General features: G+C 48.5%; 1 protein-coding gene across 12 annotated transcripts in view; it reads right to left on the bottom strand.

Annotated features, from left to right (window-relative positions):
- KIAA1328 overlaps nucleotides 1-24,578 on the bottom strand; it is a 237,467-nt gene that overhangs the window by 116,868 nt on the left and 96,021 nt on the right. For 10 of the 12 annotated variants that reach the window (XM_083466011.1, XM_083466016.1, XM_083466021.1 and 7 more), the window contains one exon: nucleotides 18,659-18,786. In XM_083466011.1, the coding sequence (XP_083322137.1) occupies nucleotides 18,659-18,786 (128 nt within the window). The remainder of the gene's footprint in view (nucleotides 1-18,658; nucleotides 18,787-24,578) is intronic. The other 2 variants (XM_083466014.1, XM_083466013.1) reach the window with 1 other exon arrangement.

The following is a 24,578-nucleotide window of genomic DNA, read 5'->3' on the forward strand; positions in this document are numbered from 1 at the left end:
CCTGCAGAGATGAGTCTGGACTCGTCAATGCCTGATTTTAAGCATGGACCAAAGAGGGAACGGACAGACAAAACAAAAGACACGTCTCTTATGAAAATGTTCATATTGATCTGGGAGCAAATTAAAGGGAATACATTCTGAAAGGTCTATTATGCAGGATAGGTATCCAATGTCCTGAGCACATGAACTCCGGCCTTAAGAGCCTAAGAGGAGACCTCAGGCTCATCTAATCCAGCCGTCTGTTTTCGACAGAGACCAGATACTTAGCTTCTGCTATGAAGACAACAGACTTCCCCCTCCCGGCATCCTCAAGTCGCTTGTTCCCCAGAACCTGATATTCAGAGAAACACTGTCTGAACCTGGAGGCTGCTATTAGGCACTGTGGGCTAATAGCCACTGATAGACCTTTCCTCCAGGAATTTGTGTAATTCCCTTTGGGCGCCATCTAAGCCAGTAACCATTTCCCTAACTTGTAGCAAGGAATTCCATCATGTCAGATGATTGGAATAGGTGACTGGACGTGTTCCTTCTCATTCTAAAAGAGATTGAAACTGAAGAACCCACTGCTAAGGGATTACAAGCAGCACAGCGTCCAATTTCCTTTCCTAATGGAGTCCAGAAAAGAAATACACCCTGGGATTTGCTCTCTCATCTACAATTGCATCAATTATCTTCAAAATGATTCAGGTTTCTGAGGACAGTCCTCTGTACGCCCATCTCCTTTTACCAGCCATTGATTCCCTTCTCCCTTCAGTGGGTGCTGCCAGAACATGCTCAGCACCAATGCATGGGGCTGAAATAGCTTCTCCTTTCATTCCTCCGAGAGCTGGCGCTTTGGAAACAGAAAGCAAGGAACACTCTCTCTGCTTGTGGGAGAAGCACAGTCCTCCTCGAACAAGGACAAGCGATGATAAACATCTGCCCGAGAAGTCTACTCTACATCCCAAGTTCAGCGAGATAGGGGACCAAATTCAAAAAGGAGGCAACATGGCCCCATTAGGACCATGTTGACTGTCTGCAACAGTCCCAGTTTGGATTGGAGCAGGGCACATCCTCTATTCATTTATTTTTTATTTGCACATAGCTTCTCAGCAGAAAGGGACATGGGTGGCGCTGTGGGTTAAACCAGAGCCTAGGACTTGCTGATCAGAAGGTCGGTGGTTCGAATCCCCGCTACAGGGTGAGCTCCCGTTGCTCATGTTGGAAACTTGCCCCCTCAGGAAAGGCTGACTCCTCTTCCCAGGCTTGTCGGGGCCTGTCTCCGGTGACCTACCCTGGCTGGCATCCCGGCAGACCAGGGAGATCTTGATAGGTGACACCTCCCTGATGAAAGGTGCACACCCCCTTCCCCCTTGCATAGCAGCAGGAGAAAGAAAAACAGTCAGAAAGTCTATTTCATCTCTACTTTATTTCTGACTGTACAACTGTACAAAAAAACATGTCTGCTCGCTCAGTCTCCTCCGAGCAACTGCATCAAACTTCCTTCACACAAGCAACAGGAAGGTCTCATCTTACACAAAGAACAAATCCCTGTGAATTCCCTGGAACATCCTGTCCCACGGTTAGTTCCTTCATGTGATGTAAACATCCAGCTGCTTGTTCGCAGCTGTGTAGTACTCATATCCCAACAGCTCAGTCCCTGCTCCTGCCAACCTAGCAGTTCGAAAGCACGTCAAAGTGCAAGTAGATAAATAGGTACTGCTCCGGTGGGAAGGTAAACGGTGTTTCCGTGTGCTGCTCTGGTTTGCCAGAAGCAGCTTAGTCATGCCGGCCACATGACCCAGAAGCTGTACGCCGGCTCCCTCAGCCAATAAAGCGAGATGAGCGCTGCATCCCCAGAGTCGGTCACAACTGGACCTAATGGTCAGGGGTCCCTTTACCTTTACCTTCTCTGCAGAAAACTTGGCCTCTGCTACACATAATTCAATTATATCCAGGCCTCTCAATAAGCTTTTAAAGGGTAGATGGGACACAATGAACCACATAACAGACAGGTGGTTTCCATTACCACAGTCCCACAGTAACTACAATGGATGAAGCAGAAGCCTTCAGCAGCGAATGGGTATTCTTCAAGCTCACTGCATGCTTTTTGTTTTGTTTTTTTGAGTGGGGTTTGGTTGAAAAATGGGTCAGCCACTGAGATCAACGAAAACATCAAGCATTGAGATTCTAAGTTTAATCAACCCTCATAAAAGCCAAAATTGGGTGGTTCTTTGTTCAATGGGAAAGACAAACCTTGTGGCAACAAACCACCTGCTCAAAATTATAATTATAATTATAATTACTATTATTATTATTATTATTATTCTACACAAAAATACATATCATAGTAACAAACAAAAACAATACACCCCCTAAAAAAAGTTTAAAAGGCAATAGATGGTTTAATTGGTCAAAGGCCTGGGACAAGAAGAATGTTTCTGCTTGGTGCTTAAAGGTACGCAACATTGCTTAAGGAAATGTAATGTTTCCATTTCACAAAGACCTGGTTATAAAAGCTTTCACACATACAATATTTAAAAGCATGCATCACCTCCGAGCATGTGTCCAGAATGTTTTGTGGTGCTAAGTCACAGTAATGGCTATCTGTTTATAGGTCAGAAGAGCAGTAAATTATTCCAAGGGAAAACAGTAAAAGGCTGCATTGTAGCCAGCTGTGCTTTTAACAGGTTATTGTGAAAAGCACAAGGATGCGGGGGGAAATGTCCGGGTTTTGTAGCTATTGCCTCAGCCAGTGTTCGCTTGCATAAAGATGTCACTTTTAAACATTTAAAAGTCAAATTGTCTGGAGAATACGTTCGTATAAAATTTATTTTCAGAAACTGATATTTAGCCTGCTGCTATCAGACTTGATTGCTGTGCAATGTTTAAGTGTTAGGCAAATTCCTACAGGTTTGAAAATAGAGACTAACATTGTTCATTCCATACTCAGATGTGTCGTTAGGAAGAGACTGAAATGGAAATTCTTACACTTTAAGGACAACTCAGAGGCTGGTTGTGGCAGCTGCTCTTCCTGTTCTTTCACTTCCAATGCATTATTATAATTTATTTTGGCATGAGTGAGCAGAGGTGAAGGGAAGGTCCTCAGAAGAACAGACTAAGAACATAAGAACAGCCCTGCTGGATCACGCCAGTGGCCCAATCCAGACAAGCATCCTGTTTTCAAAGTGACTAACCAGATGCCCAGGGGAAGCCCTCAAGGAAGACCTTGCAGATCAGACACATGGAGCTTGTCTTGAGACCCTAAAGCTGGAGAGGAAAACCTGTGGTCCTCCAGATGTTGCTGAACAAGAACCCCCATCATCCCTGAGCACTGGTCATACTGGCTGGGGTTGATGGGAGTTCAAAGAACATCTGGAGGACCACTGTTTCCTCACAAATGCTCCTCAGATAACAAAAGCCCGCTTAAAAAGCATCAGAGGGCAGATAAGACTACAGTCATACCTTATGTTACGTCCGCTTCATGTTACGTTCTTTCAGGTTACGTCCTGCGGCGACCCGGAAGTACCGGAAAGGGTTACTTCTGGGTTTTGCCGCTCGCGCATGCGCAGAAGCGCAAAATGACATCATGCGCATGCGCAGAAGCGGTGAATTGCAACCCGCGCGTGCCCAGACGCGCCGCTGCGGGTTGCACTCTTTTCATGTTGCAAACGGGCCTCCGGAACGGATCCCGTTCACAACCAGAGATACCACTGTACTGGAATTGGAAGAAACCACGGCATAACAACTGCAGGTACTCTTGGGTGAAGCCCATGTCAATCTGTGTTCAGGCGTAGTTATGGGACTGAATCAGTCTTGGCTGCTCTGATGGTTGACCTTTATCAGGAGAAGGACAAGGGGAAGTACGGAGCTGTTATTCTTACTTGATCTCTCAGCAGCTTTTCGATGCTATTAACCGTGGTCTCCTTCTGAGCCAACTTAGTGGGATGGGTAATGGAAGCAATGTTTTACAGTGGTTCTGATCCTATCTCCAGGGTTAGTTTCAGAGAACAACATTGGGTGATTGTCTTTTGGACCCCAGCAATGTGCTATGGGATGCCACAGAGCATCAACCAATTCCATGTGCTTTTTAACATTTAAGTGAAGTCATTAGGAAATTCGGGATAAGATGCCATCAGTATGTTGAGGATACATACTTCTATAACATCTGAATCAGGAGAGTCTTCAAGACCTGGACAAGTGCTTGGGACTGGTAATGGATTGGCAAGATGAAGGCACTGTGGGGGGTGGTTCCTATGTCTGGGACATTAGTCAATTGCCTGCTTTGGATGGGGTCGTGCACCCCTGAAAGAGCAGGTTCATAGTCTGAAAGTGTTCCTGGATCCATCTCTGTCACTAGAGGCCCAGGAGACCTTAGTGGAATGGTGTGCCTTCTACCAGCTTCATCTGCTAAAACAACTGCAGCCATTTCTGGCCTAGGATAGTCTGATCACTGTAGTCCATGCACTGGTAACCTCCAGGCAGGATTACTGCAACATGCTCTATGTGGGGCTGCTGCTGAGGTTGGCCCAGAAGCTGGTGCAAAATGTGGCAGCTCAACAGTTCACTGGGACAGAATATCGCCCAACGCGTTGCTCCACTGTTGAAAGAACTACAGTGGCTGCCAATGAGCTACCGGGCTAAATTCAAGCTGCATAAATTCCTACACAGCTTGGGGCCAGGATACCTGAAAGATCATGTCACCTCTTATGCATCCAGTTGGTCACTGTGCTCTGCAGGCGAGGGCTTCCTGCAGATACCGTCTTACCAAGAGGTCTGTTCCACACAATGTGGAACATTGGGCATTTAGCGTTATGCCACCTTCCCTTTTGAATTCCCTCCCCTTGAAGATCAGACAGGCACCATCTCTATTGGCGTACTGAAGACCTTCTTCATTCTATTGAACTTTCTCAGTCTGAATTGGTACTGGAAATATTGAAAAGGCTTTCAAAAGAAAGATTTTTCCAGGGTAATTAGTATGACTTGCTTCAAGGACAGAGCATTCAAGTGGCAGAAAGACTGCCAATGGCTGGGATCTGATTTACACGCAGAGAGATCCAAGACCCTGCCATATTTGGAATTGGGATCAGTTGGCAATCCCCTGGTATACTTCCTCTTTCCTGGGTCTGCGTGCCAGAGAACTATTTGCAGGTGGCTAATGGTAAAGGATAACCAGACTGCCTTATCCTATTTATGTCAAGAATATGTGTCATGCTGTGGACAGCAAGACAAATCAGGGTCTAATTAGCTCAGTCAATTCCTTCAGTATTATCCTTTCAGTCTACATTGAGTTATTAAAGCCATGGAAATACAACACTACCGAGACAGCAATGATGGAAGTAAGATGTCAGAAGCTTATTAACTGGAGTTTGAGGATGCAGCTGCAAAACAGACAAACTATGATAAATACAAATTGGCTAAATGGTAATCCATACCGTTGCCTTACGTTTTTTAAGCATGCTTACAAATAAGCTCTGTTGCCTCATATACCACTGGTCAAGAGTGGGTTAGCGGCTACTTAAATAGCAGGCAGTATGGTGGGAGCTTCAAGTATGAACAAGGAGTCTTGATGCAAAAAAACAAAACAAAAACAAACCACTATTGGGATCTCAGCCTCCATTCACAAGTGAAACCAACTTAACATGTGTTACTGCTTTTACTTGCATTTATCCTTTAGTAACTTTGCCTTCGCTCCTCTCCTGTTGCCTAATGTAGACTCTGTTCTTTGCGACACAGGCCTATCTTTTGTTTTGCTGCAATCAGCATGTATACTGACACAATATTTATAAGAAGAAAGATAATAACATATTTAAAGAAGGACAGTGTCACAGAAAATTTAAAGGCTATCCTGTTATGGATTTTATGTACTGTATATGGGGAAAACCCAGCAACACTTCACACACACACATTCCAGTTATTCACCTAGCTTCACTCAAAACAGAATCTGAAAGTCACAATTAAACACAGCAGAACCTTAAGCAAAATCACATGTGTCAGGGGTTTAGGAGCAGAGGCAAGGGCAAGGGAGGAAACAGAGAGTGAAGGGGAGGAGGCAGAAGAAAAGATGAGTGATGACGACGACCCGAGATCTCCGAGTCTTTCCAGTGAATCAGAGGATTCACAGAAAGGAGCACCAGTGGCCAGGGCAAGGGGGGAGTCTAGGGGGGCACCCCAGGAAGATAGAGCCAGAGGGGACTCAGAGGAGAGCAGTTGGAAATCGGGACCAGCGTCACCGCCAGAGAGCAGGGAAAAGGAAGGGAGCCAGGGGGCAAGCGCTGGCAGCTCACCACAGGAGGGAGGGCACGAGTCAGGAGTGGCCACACCTCCATCGGGGAGCGAAGAAACGGTTAAGCGGAGAGTGGAAGGTTGGGCGCGCGCGCCAAGTTCAAATGCAGAGGAAGGCGGCGCAGTAAGCAGCCCGGAAAGGGAGCCAGGTCCTAAAGCCCGGCGCAAGGAGACAGGAGGATCCGGGGGGTCAGCGTCAGAAGAATCCCGGAAGGAAGAGACCCCGGGAGGTAGAGGGACCCAGAGGAGGACAGTCAGGCGGAAAAGGTGGAGCCGGGCTAGGATATTAAGTTGGTGCACACGGGGCGGAGACTCAGACGGAGCTTCGCCGATCTAGCTACTAGACGTAGAGTTGCACGCAGCAGCTTGAGAATGGAAACTGTAACTCAATAAAGACTTTTACTTAATGATCGCTGGCTAGCGTGATCCTCTGTGAGCTAGGATCTTCAAGCAGCTCTGACAGTAAGCTCCGTCTCACAATTGTGGGCATCTACAGCCTCGAGGAGGGGAGAGAAGCAGGTGCCTACCAGCGAGCTCACGAACGGCAGCCGACATGACGGCTGAGCAGCAGATAGCGGAACTCAGAGAAGCAGTGTCACAACTGAATGCAGCGGCTCTCGCATCCAGGAAGAGAGAGGAGGAGGCAGCTGCCGCCTGCAGGGATCTCCAGGTCAGGTTAGACGTGCTTACAAAGCAGACACCCAGGCAGGAGGGAATTGGGTTGACGAGACGAACAGGCGGTCTGGTCTCTCACTTCGATGGGAACCTGCAACAGTATCCCAACTTTAGAGCAGACGTACTGTGCGCACTGCAACTGCTGAATAAAGACTTTAGAGATGAGCAAGAGAAAGTGGGATTCATCATGTCCCATTTGCATGGGGATGCTAAAGCATGGCTGCACAATTTATGGAGAGATAAGGATCCGGCGCTCCAAAATGCGGATGCCTTTATTAAAGCGATGGATGGGTGTTTTTTATCAAGCATTGACGTGGATCTTGCCCGGAAGGAGGTGCATGGACTAAGGCAAGGGAGGGCCAGCGTGAGGCAGTACCATGCCCGCTTTTTCGCTTTGGTCAGTGCCCTGGAATGGGACAGAGATTCGGCCCCTGTAAGAGACCTCTTTTGGGAGGGGTTGCACAGCTCGATTAAAGATGAAATCGCGAGGGGGGAGAGACCCCGGACCACCCAGGAGGTCGTTCAGAGGGCACTGGCAGTGGGGGTGCAGCTGGAAGAACGTCCGTGGAGCAGGGACGAAGGGCGTGGAGGGCGCGAACCAGCCAGGGGCTCCTCCTTCCTTCCCAGAGAAGCAGCGCGTGCGCAATCCACGCCTCCGCCAGGAGGAGGAGCGGAACCTATGGAGGTTGGAGGTGCAAGGGCTCAGTCAGCAACCAGAGCCCTAGCACCGGCAGCAGTGAAAGCGAAGCCTCCTAGAGGGAACAGGAAGTGTTACGTCTGTGAGGAGCCAGGGCATATGGCGAAAGAGTGTCCCCAGAGGCTCCACAAGCTCACTGCAGCCTCAGCAATGGTGACTGCAGCAACGCAGCAAGGAGGACCACAGCAGGGAAACGACGCAGTCTGGCTGGAGGAAGAGGCCCTGGGGCCCAGCCAGACGTGTTAGTGACGCAGTCCCCAGAGATTTTACAGCCCGTGAACCCCCTCCCGCCCAAACCAGTAGTGAGGCTCACCGCATCTCTCCAGCTGCCCAATGGAATCACCATGGACGTGCCAATCACCATTGACTCAGGCAGCAATGCGGACTTTATAGGGCAGGACTTTTGTCGACAAACACGCTATACAGTTGCTGCCGGCCACACTGCCCCTGCAGGTTGTCACGGTGGATGGCAGGGAGCTGCTCGGGGGGCAAGTGGTGAAGCAGACGCCACCAATGGTGATGCGACTTGGGAATCACAAAGAAATCATCAGCTTCAATGTCACTCAACTATCGGATACGCCCATTGTATTGGGAATGAGTTGGCTGGACAAGCACAGCCCAACGCTGGCTTGGTACCAGAGGCAGCTGACCTTCGGCTCTTCCTTTTGTGCTGAACACTGCATCGTGCCCCGGCAGGAAGGAGAGGAAGAGGAGTCACAGCTGCTGCTAGGCACGCTGCAAGCGATTCCCCACAAGTACGCAGAATATTTGGAAGTTTTCTGCGAGAAGGAGGCAGACAGGCTACCCCCTCACAGACCATATGACTGCAAAATTGACCTGCTGCCGGGGGCGGCGCTGCCTAAAGGGAAACTGTATTCCATGTCAGAGGACGAACTGCAAGAACTCAAAGAGTTCATAGATCATAATTTGAAGCGCGGTTTCATCCGAGAGTCCAAGGCAGCGGGGGGCAGTCCTGTATTCTTTGTTAAAAAGCAGGACACGCCCCAAAAAAGACTGGTAGTGGACTATCGCATTTTAAACAATGGGACCAAGCCATCGGACTTCCCCATGCCCCGAATCGACGACCTCCTAGTGAAGGTGCGGAAGGGAAAAGTGTTCACCAAGTTAGACCTGCGAGGGGCGTACAACCTCATTCGCATGCGGGAAGGAGATGAGTGGAAGACGGCCATGTTCACGCCACTGGGTACCTACGAATATAGAGTTATGCCTTTTGGATTGCAAAATGGCTCCCACGTTTTTCAAGCTTTCATGCATCACGTGTTGGCGGGACTTCTCTACAAGACGTGCGTCTGTTTCTTAGATGACATCCTGATCTTTTCGGAATCGCAGCAGGAGCATGACGGACACGTCAAGGAAGTGCTGGGCAGGCTAAAGCAACATAGGCTCTACGCCAAGCTGGAGAAGTGCCAATTTGACGTGACGGAGGTGGATTTCCTGGGCTACAAGCTGTCTGACAAGGGGCTCGCCATGGACAGCGCCAAGGTTCGAGCGGTGTTGGATTGGAAGAGTCCACGCAACCGGAAGGAGGTCCAACGGTTTGTCGGCTTTGCGAACTTCTATCGCAAGTTTATCAAGGGCTTCGCTATGCAGACAGCGGCCATCACAGACACGCTTAGCTCCAAGAAAAAGAAGTTCATTTGGACAGAGCAGGCGGAGCAGTCCTTTCAGGCACTCAAGCGTCTCTTCGCGTCGGAAGAGCAGCTGCTTCATGTCAACCCCAGCAGGCCGATGAGGGTGGAGACAGACGCCTCGGACAGAGCCGTGGGGGCGGTCCTGCTGCAGAAGGACCCGCAGGGGGTGTGGCGACCGGGAGCGTTTTACTCCAGGAAGCTCAGCAAGTCCGAGCAGAACTACACCATCTGGGACAGGGAGTTGCTGGCCATTCATGCAGCGTTCAAAGCGTGGAGGCACTTCCTGATCGGCGCCAAGCACACGGTGCAGGTTTGCACGGACCACAAGAATCTGGAGCACTGGCGCACGGCACAGTTCCTAAACCAGAGGCAGATACGTTGGGCTGAGTTCTTTGCGAACTTCGACTTCCGCATAGAGTATGTCCCGGGGGACACTAACATCATGGCGGACGCTCTCTCCCGTAAGCCACAGTATCTGGAGGACGCAACGCCAGCGGCCGCCATGCACATCTTCGCACCAACAGTGTGGGCGTGCGCCGCGGCAACCGTGGACCTGGAGGCGGTGCGACGAGCGTTGCAGGATGACTCCTTCGCGCAAGCAAAGATGGCAGAGGTGCAAAGGGGCAAGGCAGCGGCCGACGGTTTCCAGCTACGAGATGGATTGCTCATCCGTAAAGGGGCCATCTACGTGCCGGGAGACGACCTTCGCGCCAAGGTGCTGCAGCAGCTGCACGACGCGCCCACTGCCGGGCACTTTGGCAAGGAGAAGACGGTGGAATTAGTCGCCAGGGATTTCTGGTGGCCTGGAATGAGAGGGGAGGTCGCAGACTACGTGGCGAGGTGTGACACCTGCCAGAGGGCCAAGCCAGTGCACAGACCACCGGCCGGACTGTTGGAACCGCTGCAAACTCCGGTCGAACCTTGGGAAAGGGTGGCCCTGGACTTTGTCACGGATCTGCCCAGCTCGAGGGGCAAGACGGCAGTGCTAGTGGTGGTGGACCTGTTTTCCAAGATGGCACATTTCATTCCGTGTGCTAAGGTGGCCACGGCGGAGCAAACCGCCAAACTGTTCATAGACCACGTGTTCAAGGTTCACGGTCTGCCACGGTCTATTCTGTCCGACCGGGGGCGGCAGTTCATCTCGAATTTCTGGCAGAAGCTGATGGGTTTCCTGAACGTCAAGATCAACCTGGCGTCGGCGAGACACCCGCAGACCAACGGGCAAGCGGAGCGGGTCAATGCCATCATACAGCAGTACCTGAGATGTTATGCGAATCAACAGCCTGCGACGTGGGTGGATTACCTGCCGCTTGCCGAGTTCGCCTACAACAACACGAAGCACGTGTCCACGGGGGTCACGCCGTTCTTCGCCAACAACGGGAGGCACCCCAGAACCTTCCCGGGACTGGAAAGAATGGGGGAGGGGGAGCCGCAGACAGCAGATGCGTTCACGTCGGAGCTGCAGGAAGTCCACGATCAGCTGAGGCGCCACCTGGAGCTGGCCAAGCACGCATACAAGGTACAAGCGGACAAACACAGAAGGGTTGGCGAAGAGCTCCACGTGGGAGACTGGGTCTGGTTAGCAGCCCACGCAGTGCCGGCCAGGTCGTTGGCCAAGAAGAAACTAGGGCATAAACAACTGGGGCCCTACCAAGTCGAAGAGCAGGTCAACCCGGTAGCTTTCAGACTGGCACTTCCGGAGGGTTCCAGAATGCATCCGGTGTTCCACAGATCGGTGCTCACTCCCTACAAGGCACCGCACAGGTTCCAGGAACCCGGAACGGCGCCGAGTCCGGTCAGAGACAGAACAGGGCACGCGGGAGTGGCACAGAAGGAGCGCATCAACGAAGTCACGGAGATTTTGGACTCCAGATGGGGGGAAGAGGGGGTAGAATACTTTCTCGCCAAGGAGGGCACCCCGGCCAGTGCGAACAGCTGGGTGCCGGGCTACGCCTTGGACGAACCTCTGCTCAAAGACGAGTTTCATGCCCTCTTCCCACATAGACCTATGCCAGCAGACTTTTTCGACGACTGGCTTTTCACGCCCACGCTTTCGGCCAGCACGTTCCGGGGGTTCGACTCGGACGAGGACCCGACACGAGACGTCCGTTCCCCGGAGGGGTCACCCTCGGGATCTGCCTCAGAACCCTCGTATTGGTGGGACGATAGACCAGAGGAGCAGTTCCGCAGAAAGTGGCTGGAATGCCCAGGACGAGCAACGCCGCCAGGAGGAAGTGAGGGAGAGACGGACATGGACGTTTTCGGGGACGACCCTGGTTTCGAGCACGGCGGCACAGAGATGGAAGCGGAGGTGACCGTCGTCGACGAGAGCAGGGAGGAAGACCCGGGAGACTTCAGATGGAGGCCCGCCACGGGAAGCGAACGATATCCGACGTTCGTCCCTTTGCAACAGCAGCACCCAGCTCCAGCACCGGAAGGAGGGGAGGGGGGAATGGGGGGCTTCGAGGGGGGGATAAATGTCAGGGGTTTAGGAGCAGAGGCAAGGGCAAGGGAGGAAACAGAGAGCGAAGGGGAGGAGGCAGAAGAAAAGATGAGTGATGACGACGACCCGAGATCTCCGAGTCTTTCCAGTGAATCAGAGGATTCACAGAAAGGAGCACCAGTGGCCAGGGCAAGGGGGGAGTCTAGGGGGGCACCCCAGGAAGATAGAGCCAGAGGGGACTCAGAGGAGAGCAGTTGGAAATCGGGACCAGCGTCACCGCCAGAGAGCAGGGAAAAGGAAGGGAGCCAGGGGGCAAGCGCTGGCAGCTCACCACAGGAGGGAGGGCACGAGTCAGGAGTGGCCACACCTCCATCGGGGAGCGAAGAAACGGTTAAGCGGAGAGTGGAAGGTTGGGCGCGCGCGCCAAGTTCAAATGCAGAGGAAGGCGGCGCAGTAAGCAGCCCGGAAAGGGAGCCAGGTCCTAAAGCCCGGCGCAAGGAGACAGGAGGATCCGGGGGGTCAGCGTCAGAAGAATCCCGGAAGGAAGAGACCCCGGGGGGTAGAGGGACCCAGAGGAGGACAGTCAGGCGGAAAAGGTGGAGCCGGGCTAGGATATTAAGTTGGTGCACACGGGGCGGAGACTCAGACGGAGCTTCGCCGATCTAGCTACTAGACGTAGAGTTGCACGCAGCAGCTTGAGAATGGAAACTGTAACTCAATAAAGACTTTTACTTAATGATCGCTGGCTAGCGTGATCCTCTGTGAGCTAGGATCTTCAAGCAGCTCTGACAACATGGAAATTCAAAATTTGCGGGGGGGGGGAGAGTCCACAGCGGGGATGGGGTCACCTTTCTATAGAGTCCAACATCTGCCTCTGACCATAATCAGAAGCAGGTGTCTTTAGTGGAAGAGCAGAACAAAGAGCACATGAATAGATTTGGACTCACTCCATTTTTAGCAACTTTTTACCACTAAGCTAAAGAACTTTACAAAGAAAAGAGTATCACACACTCACACCCATTTAGCAGACATAAAGACGGATGCTCACAAAAGGAATGGTGACAGTCAGCTTTACAACAGTCACATAATCTGGAAATCTCATATACGGCTTCTGCTTATTAGTTGGATAGATAACAGGATGCCTGCAATGCACATATAGAAATACTCCTCTCAGAGCCCAGCTGGGCTGGCAAATCTCGATCAGGTGGTTGAGTGTCCCTTTTATACAGGATCCTCTCCAGTGAAATAGCCCCATTTGCTATCACCCTCTGATCTCAGGATGAAACTTGAAATGGATTGAGGCACCCATCCACATATGCAAGAAAACGTGCAATTTTGCAAAGCAGCTGTTCAAAACGAGTACCCCAAGGACTAAATTATATTTGAAGGATTGTTTGGTGCTGTTTAGTGCTGCACGTCTGGATGGGGCAGGGGGGGGGGGAGGTTCACTCCTCAAGGTAGTTTGGAAGAAAGCTGATACTGATTGATATCTTGGCAAAAGCTGGTTTCTCAGGTTTGATTAAAACCAAACATCCAAAAACAATCACATCTGGGATTCAAGAGCTCTGTAGTCTCCAGTAACCCTCCTGTCTGGTGGTGACTTCCAGTTTTCATAGAATCTTAAGAGTCATCTAGTCCAACCCCCTGCAATGCAGGAATCTCAGCTAAAGCATCCCTGACAGATGGCCATCCAACCTCTGCTTAAAAGTCTCCAAGGAAGAAGAGTCCACCACCTCTCGTGGGAGTCTGTTCCACTGTCGAACAGCTCTTACTATCAGAAAGGCTTTCTGTATGTTTAGTCGGAATCACCTTTCTTGTAACTTGAAGCCACTGGTTCAAGTCCTACCCTCAAGAGCAAGAGAAAACAAGCATGTTCCCTCTTCCATGTGACAGCCCATAAGATATTTGAAGATGGCTATCAAATCTCCTCTGTCTCCTCTTTTCCATGCTAAACAGATCCAGCTCCTTCAAGCGCTCCTCGTACACTCCTCATATGTTTATCCTTTCCATCTGGAATGAAGGGCCACTGTACAGCAGTAGACCATCTGCTTTGAGTACAGAAGGTCCCAGATCCAGATCCAATCCTTGGTACCTTCAGATAGGGATGGGACAGACTCCCTTCCTGAAACCTTCCAGATCAGGCACCCCCAAACTCAGCCCTCCTGATGCTTTGGGACTACAATTCCCATCATACAATATACAATTATCTTTATTGTCATTGTCCCATACAAAACAATGAAATTGAAAATCTACTTAAAACATTCAAAAATCCCTAAAAACTCTGAAACCCCATTTTAAAATACAATATACTATAGAGACTCCTTATGCTGCGTTTAGAACCAGAATTGTATTTGCGTAGAAACTGTTTCTCAGGCGGCTGGTCCTAGTCTTTATAACCCTATACCTTCTTCCAGAAGGCAGAAGCTGAAAGAGATCATTTCCGGGGAACGTACCATCCTGCGCTATCTCTGCAGCTTTCTTATGGCACCTGACAGCATAGATTTGATCTAAGGTGGGAAGAGTGCACCCAATTATTCTCTCCGCAGTCTTTACAACCCTGGACAGCATTGTTTTTTCCCTGGCCGTGCAGCTCCCAAACCACACACACAGACCAGAAGTTAATACACTCTCCACAGTACAATGGTAAAATGCCATCAACAGGTCCTTTGAGAGATTGCTTTTCCGGAGGATTCTGAGAAAATATAACCTCTGCTGTGCTCTCTTCATCAGGTCTTTGCTGTTTTCTCCCCAGGTTAGGTCATCCCTGACCACTGGTCCTGTTAGCTAGGGATGATGGGATTTGTAGTCCCAAAACAGCTGAAGGGCCAAGTTTGGCCATGCCTGTTCCAGACAATATTGAGCTAGATGGGTCAGTGGTCTAACTCAGCAAAAGACAGCCTCCTATGTTCCTGGGGCAGCTTGTTCTCTTCAAGCTCTGGCCTTTGCACCCTTATAGAGTCCCATGGAGAAAGGCTCCTCCCAAGCCTCTAGCCAACTCCTGCATCCTTCAAGAGTACTAGTCCATGATTCAAAAACAAACCTACTACATTCTGGAGAGTGAGGAACTGCTCTACTAGCTTTTCCTAATTCCAGTTCAGCCACGAACAATTGCCAACAAACCCAAAAGACAAGGGATTTGCAGATGTAGTGAACGTTAAAAGTAAGAAACCAAAGTGCCGCCAGCTGTGCTGACAAACAAACGGATTAATATGAAAAAGGGGTGGACTGGCAAATAATTTTGCCCTTCCTGCCACAGGAGAGGTTCGAAACAGCCCCCGTGCAGAGGTTCATTCGGCAATGGAGCAATGAAGCACAGGTCCTCTAAGTTGCAAAGCATTTCCACAATTTCTCGCCAAAATAAATTGGATTCTTTCCACTGTTTGAGATGGCAGCGAAGCAAGGACTGTATAATTAGGTCAGAGCTGATTACCTAGAACAAGGGCAATTTTCTTTACATCCAAGTAAAGCTTCATGAAAAGCAGCAAAGAAAGTGCATTTGGGAGTAGCTGAGAGACTGTCTAAAATCTTTCTTGATGAAAGCGATTTAACTACATTTTAATATAGATGGTATTTTCTATTAATGTCAGGGCAGAAACTTATTGCTCCACATATCTCATCACAAGGGCTATCTCTGCATCTGTCTGAGTCAACTTCAGTGACCACTTCAATATTCACTTTACAATTAATGCTGCTTTTTTATGGCTCGCTAGAAAGTAAACCAATTTCAGCCCAGCTCCTCAGTATTGAATTTATTATAAAAAGTTATGTACTTAAAACTCCTATAATGAAACCAGAGGCATCATGAGATATTAACCTAGAGTTAATGCTGAGAAAGCCGGTTTGAATAATTCAATTCATGTCACCTTAAGTATCTTTTCAAATGGAATTAACTTTATCTCACACACAAAAAAGGAAGCGCCACGTTCCAGCTACTGATTATTGACTCCACGAGGGCTCCGTCTTAAATCATCACGGCACCATTTTCCCCAGTAAGTTTGTGGGGCTCTTGCCAAGACAGATGCTCAGAATGGAACGCCAGGCTGTCAGCCGAGGGCCGCTGGGACTCCACCCTCCGAGAAAAGGTTCTTCCACATCCCAGAGACGACCCAGCGGAGCTGAACCAAGAGCTCACTGGATTCACAGTTTGGACGGGATGCAGGGTTCCTGCAAAGTTTTTTTCTCAATGTCAGTGCCTCTAACAATATCAGGCACTGTTTTCGTCGTCGCTCAGATGGCTTTAAAAGAAGAATTTGACATTCATGGATCCATCAAGGATGGCAACATGATACTGAGCTACTAGATGAATCTGCGCCATGAAGACCCAGCTGGCCACAAGCCTTGTGTCCCTGGCAGACCAGAGTAGTATGTAGTCACAGAAAAGAAAGTTTTAGGGGAAATAGCAGCACCAAGAACAGGATGAGAAAGCAGGCAATTCTGGTCAAGTTACAAAGAAGAATCATATCCAGAAACTGCAGAAATAGATCACTGTAGATAATACTGAGCTAGAGGAATAAGGCCGCTTCCTGAGTTCATATGCCACACAAACCTAGTGCACTCTGTGTTCGTTTATTCTCTCTTAGAACTGAGATTCTCCACTGCATTTTGAAGTTGGGAGAAAGCGGAAGGAAGGAAGGAACTGGGCAGTGTCGCAAATCTAGGAAGAGGGAGTGAACAAGGACTGATAGCAGCCTCTACCTTTTCTAAGTCTGCCATTCGCCAAAGTATTGCAGAAGATCACAGCTGTATTCTTCAGTGTTAAAAGGCCAACTGTCCACTCATTCATGGATCCAATGAAATCAGGTCATAAAGCAATACCAGTGAGACAAACATCCCCAAGGTACCACAGCACTTGCAGTCTTTGGGCTGCTGCAAAGAACATGGGTTGATTCACACATGCATGCCCCTGAGGTCCTAAAATTACTGTTCTTCTGAAACAGCAGAGAAAACTCTTGCACGAGACTCTGAAGCGCCACAGAGCCTTTTGAAATTGAAATTCTGACTTGGGTACAGTCAGTGCTCCAAAAGCTTTAGTAACATGACTTGTTTTATTCAGGGAAACAACTACTGCGAGAGTAAGACCATACACTTTTGACTAAACTCACCTTATGCCATTCTTCTCCCAAAGTGGGGGGGGGGGGGAACATTTAAAAGTATATTTTTATATGATGTTCACATCACAGTAAATCTCCTCTGTATGCCTCCATAAAGCTGTTGGAGAAGAAAGACTAAGACCCTTGTCTGAAGTGACACCCAAATTGCAGAACTTCCTTTCTGGATGTAGGCATGAGAGCCAGTGTGGTGTAGTGGTTAAAAGCGGTAGTCTCGTAATCTGGTGAACCGGGTTCGCGTCTCCACTCCTCCACATGCAGCTGCTGGGTGACCTTGGGCCAGTCACACTTCTTTGAAGTCTCTCAGCCCCACTCACCTCACAGAGTGTTTGTTGTGGGGGAGGAAGGGAAAGGAGAATGTTAGCCGCTTTGAGACTCCTTAAAGGGAGTGAAAGGCGGGATATCAAATCCAAACTCTTCTTCACCTGACGTGTTTTTTTTACTATCTTTTAGGCACCATGCAAAGTCTGTCCCATGTTTAATGGCAGGTGTAACTGGCCCCTGGCTGGTTCCACCTCCACACTAGTCTTGAGAATGGTGCTCCCCAAACTCCAAGAGGAGTTGGGGGCTCCTGCTGGCTCCAGACTACAGCTCACATAGAGGACGTACTAGGCTTTCCCGCAGCAGCTGGTTTATCTTAAAAACAGGTAGGGCAGCAAGCATCCAACAAAAAGAGAGCTGGGATGAAGGGGTGTTGGTTCTTGTAGAAAAGGTCCTTCCCATTCACTGCAGTGGTGAGAAGGAGGAGGACAACGAAAGAGAGCCCTGAAGCCCAGCTGCCTTTTGAGGAGAGGAGAAGGACAGCCAACAGAGTATCAGAAGGGCAAGCAGTCCAGCCAGGTCTTTCAAGGAGGGTGTGACAATCAAACTGATGGAGACTATCTGTCAGGAGGCTTAGAGGGAATATATGGTTAGGTTCATTCCCGGGAGAATGGGATTCCTCCCTCCTTCATTGCTGTGCTCTTAAGTTTGTAACTGGACTTAAACTGCTCAAGTCCAGAGCTTATAACCAGCTCCAGTACTTTTTGCAGGTTCAGTACCCTGCCCCCTGCAGGGGCTGCCATCTGCCTTCAGGAGCCAGGGCTGCAAATGTGCCCCACTGGCCCAAAAAGGCTGGCGGCCCTTGGACTTGGCAGGGAAGTTCTATGCCACGGTGGGTGGGGAGCAGTCCATAGGTCCTAGTTCAATAGGAAAAGCCAGATTTTCTTTCTTTCTTTCTTTCTTTCTTTCTTTCTTTCTTTCTTTCTCTTTCTGCCTGACGGTCACCAGCACCTCCTCTGTTCTATGTGGCATTTCTGGAGGAGCTGGGATATGTTACCCTGGTCAGTGGCCTTTATGGAAGGTGGTCCCTCCCTGTCCTCACCACACCCTTCAATAGTTGGGCTGCTGTTTTATAGTTGCTGGATTATGGCTCTTTCATCTTCTGTTTTAATCTACTGATGAGTTTTTTTAATGTTTGTTCCATTGTTTTATATGATATGCTCTCTTATTGGGCTTGGTTCCAGGAAGAAGGCAGGGAGGAAAAACGAAACGTACTTTGTGTGTTGGATAGCAAAGCACACATCAAGCTATGATCAATGATTTCACTGTGATGCTGATCCAGAGATGCCTTTCAACAGGGGGTTTCTCACCTCTAGGCCCCACGAGAAGGGAAGGGAAGGGTGCCTGGAGGACTCGCCATCTTTAGGCAAGCACAGCAGGTTTAAATGCTCCAACTTTTGCTGTTGGAGCCCCATGGCTGCAGGTGCCATTTCAATGGGATGACGAATAGCAACCATCCAAAAGGAAACAATGCTGTTGGAAGGGATGAGGCACTTACCTGCTGCTCCTTCTGCTTGGCAGCCTCAAGCTCCGAAAGAGAGTATGTGAGCTTTTCTTGCTGCTCCGAGAGATACTTCTGATAAAGGCTCAAAAGTTCCTGGCACTCTCTGTATTGCTGCTGCAGAGGTGAGATAGCAAGTTAAGGACAAAAACATTTCTCATGGATGAGGGAGTGGGAAGGGGGGAGGGAGAAATGAAGTCAAACACATTATTCTGTGCAAATCTGATTCAGCTGTCCAGGTAAGAAATCAGAGCAAAATACATGAGCCATACAGCAAGAAGATGGACTCTTTCAGAATGTCTAGAGAGAATAAGTTATAACTACATAAACAAAATATTCATCTCCTTTCATCTAGATTCCTAACTAAATACAAGAACCCGGCTACATGGGCCAAATATTACTGAGTTTTGCCTTGCAATTTGGGCCATGTAGAGATTGCCTTAATTTATACAAATCCTCCCTTTACAGGGCTTTGCACAACATGTTCATTCTCCCACAGGCCCCTAGTTTCTGGTGCCCAATCTTTCCATGCCTCCAACACACAACGTTGGGTGTTTGCCTGGTCGAATAATGAACAATCTTTTAAGCATTCCCTTTAAACAAAAAACAAGATGATGTAATCATCAGCATCCTGATTACAGAAACAAAACTAGACAATTGTTCTTCTGAAGCAATTAAATTAACTTTCAATGAAATTATCGGAACCTTTAACAATATGTTTCTACAAATGTGAATGGTGAATGGGCAGTTCTCCCCACTGGCTTTTATCCCAGAAAACCAGGATCCAATGTTACCTTTTTTAAAAACGATGAAATTAAAAACAGGAAGTAACGTAATAGCAATTAACAACAGAGTAGACAGCAAGCCCGTTTTTAAGGACAGTTGTGCTAGCAAACCAGAAAGCCAATTCTTCAATCAACATCAACACATTGTTTTGTGTAAAAAAAACAAGATGTGATTCATGGGCAATCCTAGGCTATTTGTGTTCAGAGGTGCCTGCTGTTATAGCAGGGGACCAGCAGGAGTTGTTTTGCTACTCTGTTAGGTTTGCACCCAATTCCTGCAGGACCGGGGCGGGGTTTCTTTCTGGGCCTAATTCAAAGTGCTGGTTCTGACCGCTAAAGCCCTCCACGGCTCAAGACCAGGGTAGGTGAAGGACCACTTGTCATCTGGAGCTCTTTTACAGGTGTCTCTGCCATTGGTCCAGCAGGTTAATACTTAGCAGAACCTTTTTGGTGCTGGCACCCTGACTTTGGAATGTTCTCCCCAAACAAACGCACCGGGCGCCTAATTTATTGTTATTCCAATGCCAGGCAAAGGCCTTTTTAGTCTCCCAGGCTTCTAATCCATGCTGATTTGTTCTATCCTGACTCAGGTCTTACATTCTTACAATGCTTCTACAAATCTGCTGTTTTTATTCTAAGGCATGGTACCCCCTCCTTAATTTTATTGTAACTTATCATAAAAAAGTGATTGAACAGTGGGGGTATAAATGGCAACAAACTGTTCAGACATTTCTGCCACCATCTTGGCTGCTCTCTGGTTCACAGAAAGTGGATGCAAAGTGCAGGATGGGTGGGACATCATAATTCAACAAAAGAAAGCAAGGGAGACCGGAGACGGAGACAGAGACGGTGGTGATAAAAACAGGCAGAATGAGCTCAGAGATGCAAACGAGGTAAGTGTGGATGATTTATTCAACAGCGGCCGGCATGGTCATCAATTTGCCTGACTACAATCCCAAACGCAAAGCCTTTCGCAAACTCCCCATGGCTCATAGGCAGGCGCAGCCTGGCAGGCCTTTCAGAGACCGACGACAAGTTTTGGACAGTGATCTAGAGACGCAGCAAACTGTGGCATTTGCAAGGATATTAGCAAAAGCGCCCTGCCTTGCTTGCAGCATTGAAATTCCAGGAGGAGATGAATCGGCTCTTCACCTGTCACTGTGCGATTCCGTCCCTTGCTCATTTAACATGGTAAACCATTTCCTTGGCGTCCCCCCCCCCCCACTTTCCCCTCCCCACCTCTCTGCTTTTAATTATGCATACAGACAGGGCGAGGGCTCGCTGTCCAGAGTCCTCCAAATAAAGGCTTTAACAAGATGCCACTGGTAAGGGAGCAAACACACGCACACACACCCTTTCTAGCCCGCAAACAGCACGGACTTGCTTTAACTTTTTCCTACAATCCAAGTAGTGTGTGTGTGTACTGTTGGAAATGGTGGCTGAAGTTACCCATCGTATGAACTATTTGTTATTTTAAATAGGACACACATACGCTATTCAGTTTCCAAAGGAGCTCAAGGTTACTCACAACACCCCCATCACACCCCAAAGCTCACATTAAAATACATAACAATCCCCAATAAAATCACTGATGTTAACGTCAAAGCTAAGGCCCCATAAACGAATACTGAAACAGTCATGAAAGCCAGGGCTTTTTTTCAGCTGGAACTCGCTGGAACTGAGTTCTGGCACCTCTTAGGTGGGCGCCGTTGCCATTCGAAGAGAAAGAGGGAGGTGTTCATGGTGAATCCTGGCCCCTCTTTTTCTAGAAAAATAGCACTGATGGAAGCCAAGCAACAAAAAGAACTACATCGGTTAGGAGCTTATTATGCTTTGTTGTCAACCCTAAAATGGCTAAGAGTTGGCTCAACCAAGTTTTCAGGAGGCAAGCGAAGAAATCAGAGATCAAGAAGTAACCTCTTCTGGGTTCCTGCCCCTCCTTATCACAAGATATACGACAAGACAAGCCTGGGCTGTCCAATACCCACAGCCAGAGAAGCTTGTCAAAACAGCAGGCACGTGGTTCCCTTCTTCTGCAGCTGCCTGGGTTGGCAACCTCTAGTTTGTGTCTATGCACCGAACCAAAGAGTGCTTTCATACATACAGAAATCCAGCAAAGCAGGAAACTACAGAAGAAGGGAGCCGCTCAACTGTAGTTGGGGGGCTTCTTTCTGGATGCTCAAAAAGGGCAGAGAAGCTTGCTAGGAAGTGGCAAAAACCTATGGCTACCTAGATTTGGGGTGTCGCCCTCATCGCCTTCCCAAGTGCACACTTGCTTCCCCTTGTGTGGTCTGACAATGCAAGGAACGGATGGGAAAATCCCATACTTCTTGTAGCCTAGGGAGACGGGGGGAGAGACACAGATATGGCCAATATCCCCTTCTTGCCCTCCATAAAAATTAGGCTCCTTAAAAAAAAAGAACAACATCTATTGGTGCCAATGGAAGCTTACTTTAGTGGCCGGGGGGGGGGGGGTTAAACTCATGCAGGGAGAGTTAACTTTTCCCTTTTCCTGCCCTGCAACATTCATCAACACCACCACAACAAGACAGGTTTGGAAAAAGCCCTGTCGACTTTGGCAGGTTTATTTTCAAGTCCAGTTGCTGTGCAGGGAGCAATCTTTGTGTAGGTCTCTAGCTGGGGGGAAACGGGCTAGCATAATCTTCAAACTGTCTCAATGCTTTCATCCAAGCCTAAGTGTTGTGGGTGGCGCTGCGGGTTAATCCACAGAGCCTAGGACTTACTGATCAGAAGGTGGGCAGTTCGAATCCCCGCGACGGGGTGAGCTCCCGTTGCTCGGTCACTGCTCCTGCCAACCTAGCAGTTCAATAGCACGAAGTACAAGTAGATAAATAGGTACCACTCCGGCGGGAAGGTAAACGGTGTTTCCGTGCGCTGCTCTAGATCGCCAGAAGCGGTTTAGTCATGCTGGCCACATGACCTGGAAGCTGTACAGCGGCTCCCGTGGCCAATAAAGCAAGATGAGCGCCGCAGCCCCACCGTTGGCCACAACTGGACCTAATGGTCAGGGGTCCCTTTACCTTTAAGTGTTGTGGGGTGGTGGAAGAGGTGAGCACAGGAGTGTGTTGATGGGTGGGTGGCCTCATCTATTTTATGTATTGCTCCCACCAACACTGCTGGACCCAAGGCTCAAAATGTGGCCCCCAGAATGTGGCTGAAAGAAACTTCCCACCTCTGTTGTGGACGTTTCCTCTTCCTGGCTTATTTCCTCCAAAAAATGTGGCAAGGAAACCCCAAAAGGGTTTTCCATTTGATCCAAGTGGGCACACCTGGGAACCTCCTTGAAATCAGTCTGAAAAAGTGAGCCCTTCCAAACGCCTTTGCTTGGCTTGAAACAAAAGGATGGCACAAGCAAGGTTTTAAAAAAGCTAATTGCATTTCTGAGCCAATAGACGTGGAGCTCAGACAGTTTTATAGTTCAGTGTGTTTTGTCGCTGCACACACACACACAAAAAGTCTGAAATGATTTGTGGTGGTCTCCCGAGTCTTTGCCAGTGATGATGTATATAAAAGGAATTTTTATGCCAGCTGTAACCATCGGTAGTAATGTTTATAGTAGGTGAACATATTAGCCTGGACGCAGGGCATGAATTTTACTCTTGAAAAAGCCTGTTCGTTTATACAGCCCAAGAGTTAAATGTCTGCATTTGAAGACAAATGGCAGGAAAATTCATTTAAATCTGAGTTGCGTGGCAAAATGTAAGAAGCAGCCAATCTCATCATTATCAAACTCTTGCTGTTCGTTCTACCTGCTCAGCTTTTGAGCACCTCCCACATGCCCAAGGAACAACTGTGTTCCTTGAGTTCATTGTTACTTAGTTAGGGGGTCCTTCCCACTAGGACAAGAAAAACCAACAGGACTGACTGCTGCTTTGCTTTTTGCACCTCCATATTGCACCAGAGAAATTACAAAAGCATCCTATACAGCAGAGAAGGCCTTCTGCAGGAATTATTTCATTAGACCTTGCACTTCCAGCATTTTCCATGATTTTTTTTTAGTATTTTTAAAGAAATGCAACAGATTTTACTCTGTACAGTATTGTTCTTCTTTGCTTCCCCTAGAAAACTTACTGTACAGTTTCCAAGGGGAAAGCAGAATTTCCATTACGTCCCAAAATCACCGCAAATAAAGCAACCTGACAAAAGCAGAAGTGAAACGCAGGAAGTTAACTTGTGAGATCTTCCTAGCCATAGATTGAGTAGTTGTGATATCACAGAAGGCTTAGAAACATTCCAACAGTTATAAGGAGTTTTAACTTGAGTGACGAGCGGCAAAGGAGTGAGATGGCAGCATTACTGCAACCATGATCAAAGATCAGGCAGAGTCTGCAGATGGCCTGGGATAAGTGTAGTAGGGTAACCAAGACAGAGATAGCAATGCAGAAACATAACTGCATTATTTGGGGGGGGTGTAACACAGAGTGATGTCATATGTTCCCAAAGCATTGTATCATGGCAGCTTTCGTAACTCTGGAATAAATGTCTAGTTCACTAGAGGGTATATTCTCCAACTCAATATGAGTAACTAAGCATGCTTCAGCTGGGAGAGTCAGTGGAAATAAACAGCCAGAAGCTTTTGTTGCTCATAGCAAGAGAAGCTGACCTAGCTTGGAAGCTCTGGTTGTGGGAGACAGGGAGGGGGCTTGTCAGATTACCCATAATTTCAACCTTAGGGATGCTCAGGAGATCCGTGTAAATTTGGCTAGTCTCCTTGCAGTTGTCTTCTTAGTGCCAATGGCTATGGAACATGATACCAAACACACTTTTGGACAGAGAAGGATTTAAACCTGGTTCTCCCAAGTCCAAACCCACCAAAATATCTGATGCACCGTGATAGCTTCTGCCAAACGCAAAAGGTTTTTCTCTTCTCAACGGTCTAGGCTCAGTACTCCAAGAATTCACTTGTCCAATAATGACAAAACACATCCTCGAAGCAACAATATACATTATTAAGAGTTTTACTTTTTCCAAATTTGTGGGAGATTTCATGCAAGCTGCCGCGAAATACATAAACAGAGAGCAAACCTGGGTTTAAATGATGCACGAGCTCCGAGAAGCTCCGATCGCTTCCCTAGACCAGACAGTCCCAAGCATCACACACCACCTGGCAC

The sequence above is a fragment of the Podarcis liolepis genome, assembly GCF_965112155.1.
Source record: "Podarcis liolepis genome assembly, chromosome: 11".
NCBI classification, from domain to species: Eukaryota; Metazoa; Chordata; class Lepidosauria; order Squamata; family Lacertidae; genus Podarcis; species Podarcis liolepis.